Source organism: Tachysurus vachellii, chromosome 6, assembly GCF_030014155.1.
Source record: "Tachysurus vachellii isolate PV-2020 chromosome 6, HZAU_Pvac_v1, whole genome shotgun sequence".
Lineage (NCBI taxonomy): Eukaryota > Metazoa > Chordata > Actinopteri > Siluriformes > Bagridae > Tachysurus > Tachysurus vachellii.
In genome coordinates this window covers 9,432,453-9,442,323 of record NC_083465.1, presented here as the reverse complement: position 1 = coordinate 9,442,323, position 9,871 = coordinate 9,432,453, and the positions used below count along the sequence as shown (strand labels likewise).

General features: G+C 38.5%; 1 protein-coding gene across 5 annotated transcripts in view; it reads left to right on the top strand.

Annotated features, from left to right (window-relative positions):
• The first annotated feature begins 3,255 nt into the window (after positions 1–3,255).
• Positions 3,256–9,871, top strand: part of LOC132847112 (KH domain-containing RNA-binding protein QKI-like) — a 66,549-nt gene continuing 59,933 nt past the window's right edge. For 3 of the 5 annotated variants that reach the window (XM_060872094.1, XM_060872093.1, XM_060872091.1), the window contains exon 1: positions 3,258–3,965. In XM_060872094.1, coding sequence (XP_060728077.1) covers positions 3,824–3,965 — 142 coding nt within the window. In that variant the 5' untranslated portion in view covers positions 3,258–3,823. Of the gene's footprint in view, positions 3,966–9,871 lie in introns of all 5 variants that reach the window. The other 2 variants (XM_060872095.1, XM_060872092.1) reach the window with 2 other exon arrangements.

The window sequence follows — 9,871 nt, the reverse complement described above, 5'->3', positions numbered from 1 at the left end:
GACAATCCTTTCCTGTTCTCAACGGTGATTTGTTTCCGTGCCGTCAGGGACTGGGCCGCCTGCCCTCCTTCCCCTAACCTCACAGCCCCTTTCACACATTCTCTACGGCTTTGTTTTCCAGCACTTTTTAAAAACACTGCCACTGCTTTTTTCCCCCTATTTTTATTCACGTGAAAGCAATTGATGGGCCAATATGTGAAATCAAACAGAGACTGGAACGTTTGTTTTTGCAGCCATTTTCTAAAAGCCAGTCAGCTCTGTGTATGGGAAACATTTTGCATAACAAAAGAAGGGAGAAAACATTAAGCCAATTAATGTATATATACACTAGCCTGTACTAATGAAGGGATTTAAAGCGTTTGTCACTTATGTCCGAAATCAAAATGTGTTTTTATCTAAAATGTATAACCTGGTGACCTGAGAGATTTGAGCTGAGCAAAAATCTAAATTAAAAGTTTGCAAGTTTGTTGAGATGATTTTTGTATACAGTGGATAGAAATGTCTAAAACCCTTGTTGAAATGACAGATTTTTGTCATGCAAAAATGAAAATGAGATAATTCTTGTTAAACCTTTTTCAGCCTCAACGTGAAAATATAAAAATGAAGTAAAAAACAACGCAAAAAATCAAAACAAAAAACAACAACAAACAATAATCTAGTTGCATACATTTTCACACCCCTAATCTAATACTTTGTTGAAGCACATTTTGATTTTATTACACTGCTGTAATAAGTCTGTCTGTGTTTCTGTTTCTGTCTGCTGTCTGCCCTGCTGTTAATTGTTTGGTCCGTCCACTCATTGGTTACCGTGGACACTGATTGAACTCCATCTCTCCCTCAGGTGTGTTGTCTTAGTCTCTGATTGTCTCTGCGCTGTGATTGGTTCCTGTTTGTTATATATACTCTGTTTGTCCACTTCCCTGGTGTTGGTCATTGTTACATGTCATTTGTTTGTGTCTATGTTCCTGTTTCCTGTCTGCTGTGGTCAGCCCTGATTTGCCTGACCGTCTGTTTACCTGTTTTGTGTTTGGATTAGTAAAAGACTGTAACTGCATTTGGATCCACACTCGCCTTTGTCTCATTGTGACAACTGCACTTTACATCGTCTTTTTGGGTCAGACTGGCACCTGTCTATATTTTCCCACTCTTTCTTGCAAAAACATTCTCGATCCAAATTGTGAGGTCATCTCCTGTGTACAGTCCATTGCATTGAACTGAGGGCTGATCTCTGTAAAGTCATTCAAAAAAATTGCTCTTCTTTTGCTTAAACCATTCCTTTGATGATCTGCATAAGATTAAATGCATACAGCTAAACCTTTTCCACTAGCAATGACAGGTATTTGTAGCTATTCAGAATTTTCCCCACCTGGATAAATGGCCCAGTTCTAAAAAATAAAATCAGTCCTGTCACCCTGAAATATCCTTTACTACTAAACTTAAAAGCATGATTCAGTCAACACCATGCAGCACTGTGGAGATGGTGATCTTAATTATGGAATTATTATACCATTTGGAATTGGTCTCAGATCATAACATATTTTTCCACAAGGTTTTGAGGGATTTAGTTTCACTTTTGTGAAAGGATTTCTGTCTAGCCACCCTACCCCATGGCCCAGACATGTGAAGAATATGAGATTGTTGTCCCAAATAGAGAGTAATCAGTATTTGTCAGCTATTCCTGTACCTCCTTTAATTTTGCCGAATGTCTTCCGTCAGCCTCCCTTGTAAGTTTTTGTCTCGTCCTTTTATACATTTTTAACTGACGTCCTGTTCTTGTGGTGCTTCGCTTTCTCTCTTTGTTGAGGATGGCCTTAACGTTGTTCCATGGTACATCGAATGATTTGGAAATTCTTTTATGCACCTGTTCTGATCGATGCCTTTGAATAAGTGAGATAAATGCATTATTTGTAATAAAGTGTAAATAATTGTGTATCGTCATTATTTAGGCAATTATTACATAGTCTACATAGAAATGTTCATTTTCATTTTTGTTTATCTCATTCATTTGCTTGCTTGTTCTACTTATGGCTGGTATAAAATGCCCCTTGAATTCATTAAATGCAAGGAACAGGGTCTGTAACAACATTGTACTAGCAGGGTCTATTCACTAAGCCTTAGTAAGCCTCTATGCCCAGTGCTTAGCACCTTTCTGTTTAAGTTCTCCATTGAGATAAATGCCCCATTTTCACCATGATTCATTCTGATGTTCTCTGGCATTTATTCTATCACACTTTGTCTCTCTTTCTCACATTCTCACAGTATCGTAGACATTCCCATGCAGTTTGCCAAAAGGATACAAATGCATGGTCTGTCAGCATGAGGTCTATGTGATCAGAGGTGAGAGAGTGGTTAAATCCTGCACTACAATTAAAATGAGCTTCATTTGATAAATCGGATGAGGAATCGGGTAAAGTAGGAAAAAAGTACAAAAGTCATATACATTTCAGCTCTGAAAATAAAAAAAAAATGGTTTACTGTATAATTTGATGATTAACTGATGAAATTATTAACTGAGTAAAACTTTCTTCCTTTCCTCATTAAGAATCTTGAGTATACAGGTTTAGACATGTTTTAGACATGTGGTGCAATTATTTATTTTACTTATGTTATTATACTGTATGACTTAAGTGTAGCACTTAAAATATTTGCACCCACTTCAACTCCTCCTGTTCCAGTGTATAATACAAGATATTAAGAAATATACACATACAAGGTCGTGAGTACAAATCCCAGGGCCACCAAGCTGCCACTCCTGGGCCCCTGAGCAAGGCCCTATATATATATATATAAGCTGAGCTGTATAAATTAGATAAATGTGATAAGTGTGTGTGCCAAATGCCATAAATGTAAAAGTAAATAACTTATTAGAGATAACTGCCAAATTGTGAGTGTAAAAATGTTTAACAAATTTCATAACTGCTGTGTTTCATAAGTGTGTGTTTACAGGCGTTTATACTGTGTGTGAGTGTATTCCCTTTCACATATATGTGTAATACAAAGACCGAACTGTAGCTGATTATAACAAATTGTCTGGTTTGAATGAGAGACAGATTGCTGTCAAGTAATTTATGATGATGTAAAGAAATGTGAATGATAAACGAAGTGTGTGTGTGTGTGTGTGTGTGTGTGTGTGTGTGTGCGTCAACACTTCCCACCCTCGGCTCGGGAGCGCGCGTTCTTTCGGGCCGGAGGGACGTGGACGTGCGCCGCGGTCACGTGACCGTTCTGGCGAGTTCGGGCGGCGCAGACGGAGCTGAACGTTGACAGAAGAGCGCGCGCCCAGTCCCGGTGAAGAAGCTCCGTTATTGCGAGAGAGACAGGAGGAATTAGACACATAACACACTCATACACACACACACAGGAAGCCGTGCGGGCCTCGGAGAAAGGGTCACTCACTCACTCACTCTCTCACCGCCTCTAAACTGTCGCCTAAAAAAAGGAAGTAAAGGACAAATCGGCTGAATCTCAGCAGAGCGCCGCGCGACCGGGAGCTGCCTTTCTGTCCCCAGTAACTTGTGGAATTTATCGAGCGAAACTAAAAAAGAAAAAGAAAAGTATATCGGTCTACCTCTGTGCCCTCGTGTACGTTTTTATCTCACGTATAATTTCTTTTTTTTTTTTTTCCAGCAGTATAACAGTCGTTGTAACGTAAAACCCCCGCAGCAGTGACAGGAAGCAGCAGCTTTGCTCCAGCACGCGCATTTCCAGAAGTGCGACGAACACTTGCTTCTTCTTCAGCGCTTCTTTTGTACTCGATTTCATATTTATACGCTGTTTGTTTTCTCGGTGTATCCTGGGGCCTGGGCTGTGATTTTCTTGGAATATGGTGGGGGAAATGGAAACGAAGGAGAAGCCGAAGCCGAGCCCAGACTATCTCATGCAGCTGATGAACGACAAGAAGCTGATGAGCAGCTTGCCCAACTTCTGCGGCATCTTCAACCACCTCGAGCGCCTCCTCGATGAAGGTAACCGTGTCAGCGATGCGCATGCATCATACAGAGATGTATGAAGAGTAGAGGGTAAAAATATGACAGTGTAGAAGTGTGTGTGTGTGTGTGTGTGTGTCTGTGTGTGTGCGTGCGCACGGACGCTCACGGCTTATATCCGGCCACCTGTCTGTCATTCGTGCGTTTTTACGCATCCCACCGTTTCTGCGTCATTTTGACCATTTTGATCTAATCCATGATCCGACGTTTTGGATCAGTTTATTAATGCATTAAATTCTTCCCAAGTTTGTGTCCGCAGTGCGTCCTTTATCACCTCAGCTTGACAGTAAAATCAAGCCAAACCTGTGGAGTGCAGCTCAAAAGCGCACGAGCAAGCTGGATCTAAAACAAAACATTTTAGACAAGTAATTGTGCACAGTGCAGTTCGACAGATATGTATGGTATTTATCACAACAAACATGTTTAATATCGTGCTTTATCGTGCATGTGTATAGTGCAATAAGAGTTCACTGTACTGATGATGGTTTAGTCCTGTAAAAGTTAGGACATTACTGAGATGGTGAACTCAGATGTATATGATGCGGTGCTGGGATCAGATAAACTGTGAGTGCAAAGTGCAAAGAGAAATGCAGACCTGTCCGTTACACCAGGATTATATTGACAATTCAGGGGCTTTTGGGAAAAGTTGCTCCAAAAATGATCATTACTAGGATGTTGAACCTGTTTAAATGGCACGTACCTACTGTTATTTGCATATTATTAAACGTGTCTAATCGCCGTGAACAAATATTTATTTAACCTGCTGTGTGCCACTGATCTTGGAGTTCTTACAGGCTATAAATTAATCACAATGTGATACTGGGATGAAGCACACAATATAATTAAAAGAGAAAAAGTCAAAGTTGTTGAACAATGCAACCTGACTGAAGTCAATTTTGTCACATTATAAAGGCACAGACTTCACTTTGCATGCTGCAGAATTAGGTGATTTTCTTTATTAAACATGCTGGACTAAAAAAGAAATTAGTCCAACATGATTAATAAGTAGCCTAGGATTAAATTGGTCCCAGTTTAGTTTATAGTGAATTTGACTGTTTTTGAACACAGAATGTGCTGAAAACTCATGGGATTTGCTGGCAAACTGACAGTGTTTAACTGCCGGTAATTTGGAGTAGCAATGCACCAAGGGGCTCCTTTCCAATGCTTTACTGAAGTCTTTCATCCTTTTCTCTGCTGTCGACTTTATGCAGTAGTTAATGTGGTTTATATATCACTTGTCCAAGCATAGTCTTTTCTTCTTGCAGACTGACTGTAAATGTTTTATGATGCATCAGGCCACATGTCTTTATGGGAAATAAAATCGTGGGGGAAAAATGAGATGCAAGAAAACAATTGCTAAAGATCCAGAATGCTGAGTTCATATCATCAATAGCACACTCTAAATCAAAATAATCTACATGACTTATCCGAGTGTCCTTTTGAATAATCGTCTATGAAATAAAGTTGTGGTCCGTCTACGTGCTTCCCTAGTAACTCCTGCTGAGGCGCTTGTGCTTTCTGTGTCACTTACGAAGTTAAAAAAAGCTCACAATTGTTAACAAGTGGGTTTTAGCTGTCATACAGTAGCTCTCCCAAAAAATATGACAAGTCTTTTCACTATTTAACTGAAAAAGTGACTGATATTTTTTTGTCCATTTGCTGGAGCACAAACTGTGTTTTTCTGACTTTTTTTGTTTTTGCTTTGTTAATCATTTCCGTCTTTTGAGAGAAAAATTGGTATGTCAATGCAATTAAATGTTCCATAAAGCAGGAATGTCTCTAAGCCTATAGTTCACGAGTGGCCCCTTGCCTTTCCAAACTAAGCCATAATCCACTTGTGTCCTTTCAAGTACAAAACACGCATGGGGAGTATATCATTGTCCTCTTTTTAGGCACATTATTGCTGCATTTTCATTTCCTATTGTGAAGAAAACAAATAAATAAAATGAGCAAATTCTATTCATTCACAGCCAAACAGAAAAGTTTAAGAATGTGTTTTTTTTTAAGATTTCACTGGTCAGTTTTTAGTTAGTTGAATAGGGTGTGTGTGTGTGTGAGTGTGTGTGTGTGTGATAGGCCCAGATTGCATAGTTGACAGTGAGTGAGTGGTGTGTTTATGTGAGGAGACTGAGACATCATTTTCACTTCCAACACAAAACCTGGACCTCACTGAACCTTGAACCCTAGCATAGCTCATCTGTGTCTCAGTCTATTATGATTATTTACTTGAGAAAGTAAAAAATTGTAATCATGATTAAAATACAATGAATAATCCACCGCCATAATAAATGCATTTGGCATTTTCATCATCTCTGTGATTAAAAAATGCTAAGCAAACCAAAACTTTATTCCAAGTCTTGGCACATCACCTTCTGCAGCACTCGCTGTTCTTTTTTAGAAAGCGGGGGGAGCAAAAAAAGCTATCACACTTCCACAAATATTACAGAAGGTGGGAATAGCTCTAATGCCCAGGGTATTTCCACATATATAACCACAATTTATCTCGGTAGTGGTGCCGGTTTTGCGGTGCTATCACTAACACAGAGGCTAAATCACCACTTTCTGTCAAGCTCAGCATTATTTCACCTTTGTAGGAGAGAGCGAGTGTCAATTATCGTCCACAGCTTGGGCCTACTCGCTACAATGATCATACATAAAGCTATGAGTTGTGGTTTTCTGCTGGGGTCGTTTATTCTAAATCATTGAAAAGTGCAGGATGAAAACAGAATATCCTGGAAAAAAAATCATTGGCATCATCATCGGGACAGCGAGCAGTTTGCAAAGTGCGTGAACGGTATATGTGATATCCTCTGTGGTGGGTCAAGAATTGTAACATGCTGTGTGTGAACATATGTGTGTGTGTGTTGTGTTTTTCATTCTAGTCCCATTGGTAATATCAGAGAAGAAGGTAGAAGCTCTAGCTCAGTAGCATGTTTACTGTCCCTGTTTCCTCCAACTGATATCACCTGGCCATTGATACACTATTTTCTCCTCAAGACAGCCACAGGAGTTTGTACCTGAAGCCTAACGATCCCATGAGCCCCAGTGTGGAGTCTTTATACATGTCTCTATGGTGCACAATAAAACTGCATCACTCTTTTCACTCGTTTTAAACATGCGTGATTGTTATGTACTAGTAAAACTGTGCAGGTGGACGTGAGCGCTGCGACCGGCCCTGCCGCGTTAGCTGTGAGCTGCGCAGTCATGTGGAGCAGACGTGATGTGTGTAGGCCAATACACAGTCCAAGCGTAAACTCCTGGTCCCCCGTTAGTGCGGATGAATGCCCTCAATGAGCAACAGGAGCAGTCAGCCATGCAGAACTGTGCATTTTGCACCATAATAAAGGTGATGAATTTAATCAAGAGAGCACCCGCTGCCCCGCAGTACAGCATCCAGAATGCAGAGTAGAAGCGAACAGAAGTACTGCAACAGTCGCAAGAATTATAATAGGAAGTGTATTTGTGGCTCTGAGCCAGTGTGAGTCTTAATAGTTCAGTGCGGCTTGTATATAAATAAATTATGTATAATAAATTATGTTCTCTAAATTATTTCCACTTAACTAACCATAACTAAATTAGCACAAATATGAGTTTACATTTACAAATTAAAAATATCCTGTGTTGTGAAGCTATTCTAAATAGTGTTTTGGTAAAAGTCCTAATGGTGATAGAGTGTTTATACTGTAGAGAGCAAGGGTAAAATTTGTAAATGTTCAGTTATGGTTTGGTTGTAAATGCCTAATGATCTATGAGATTACTGTGGATGGTTCTACTTAGAAATTTACAATGTACATATATCCCGAGTTTATATATTTCTGTAGCTCAGTTGTGTGACAGTGTCCATTTTTAGCATGAACAGGTAGCATAAATACATACTTCTCTGTTCATTCATTCATTTATTCATTCATCCATTCATCCATCAATAAATTCATTCATTCATTCATTCATTCATTCATTCATTCAAATGCTTTATTCTGGCCTGGGTGACTGTGGATCTGAAGCCCAGTGTGCCTGTGTGTGTGTGTGTGTGTGTGTATATGTGTGCGTGCATTGGTGGTTGGGTGGATTGCTGGTAGATGTGGTGGAGAGTAAGAACATACCCGTGATGGGATACCAGTCCATTACAGAGCTCTATGCAGACATACATTTACACATTCATTAATTTAGCCAGTCTGGACACTGGAAAGAATCCAGAGGAACATAAAGGAAACACATATAATAGCGAGAGCACATTGCTCTCAATGAGCTCAGGATCAAATGAGCTCAGGATCAAATCCAGATAGAATAAATAAAATAAAATCAAGAAAAAAATCAAGAAAAGTTTGTAAAAATTCACCATTTTCTCTCTCTCTCTGTTGTGAATCTCTTGTCCAATGAGCTGTTCTATAATAATATATAAAAATTGTGCTTGTTCATGTTAGACTACAGAAGTCGCTAAATTATGGCCATCGTTTGCTTACATTTAATGACTCTTGTTTGGATTGATAATATGTTTTCCTCTGTAATGCAGTCCAATAGTTGATAATACCTTATCTACTGTAGATCTATGGTCTGGATTTTAACCCAAATCAAATGCTTCATAAAGGAAATATGTGCTTAATCACTGCACTGAGTCTGCACTGCAAAATAAGACATCTTAACAAGTCAAAATATCTTGAACCTAGTTAACCTTGCACCTTCTGTTTCTTATTATAAGACTTCGATAAATCTTTACAAATACGTTTCTGGACATTTCATCAATTTTAAGATTTACATTTTCAAATTAAGATAACATTTACATTACTGGAAAATTATCTTGCAAGCATTCATTTTTAAAGAAGAAACAAAATGATCTAGATGGAAAAATAACATTTAAAACTTAAAACTAGAATAGATTTAATGTGGCTGTAGTTGCTGAGATGTCCCATTTTGCATGTATTGACTAAATATATTTTGACCATTATAGTGAGCATATATGTGGAAATCTATTGATTTCTTTTTTAGTAATTAATTGTTTTTAGAAAATATATTGAAGCCTATATTATATATATATAAATACAGAACTCTGGCCTCCTGGTGGTCCAGCAGCAGGATCACACAGGTGTTTTTGTTGCCGCAGCCCAGGTTTGATTCCCGGGCAGGGAGCTCACCCAGCCACTGAAGAGTTGACTTTCACTGGTGGTCCCAAGCTAGGATAAAATGCAAGGGTTTCATCAGGAAGGGCATTCGGCATAAAACCTGTGCCAAATCTAATATGCGGCCACGTGATTTGCTGTGGTGACCCTGAACAGGGAGCAGCCGAAAGAAAGAAAAATAAACTACAGAACTCTGAACTAGGCTTAATTACTGTAACTGCTCAATAACTGCAGAATATTAATCAAATGTAATCATGTTATTGTCCTCAGTACTGATATAAATCAGTTATAAACATTACTGTCCTCAGTACTGACATAAATCAGTAATTAACATATTACTGTCCTCAGTACTGACATAAGCCAGTTATTAACATAATACTTTCCTCAGTACTGACATAACCCAGTTATTAACATATTACTTTCCTCAGTACTGACATAACCCAGTTATTAACATATTAATGACCTCAGTACTGACATAAATTAGTTATAAATATATTACTGTCCTCAGTACTGACATAAATCAGTTAATATATTACTGTCCTCAGTACTGACATAAATCAGTAATTAACATATTACTGTCCTCAGTACTGAAATAAATTAGTTATTAACATATTACTGTACTCAGTAATGACATAAACCAGTTATTAACATATTATTGCCCACAGTACTGACAGCATGAGAATATTAGTGCTGAATGGAATGAGACACCCACAGTAATGTAAGTAACTGTATTTTGTACATAATTTACAGGTTCATTAAACATTTGTTGCA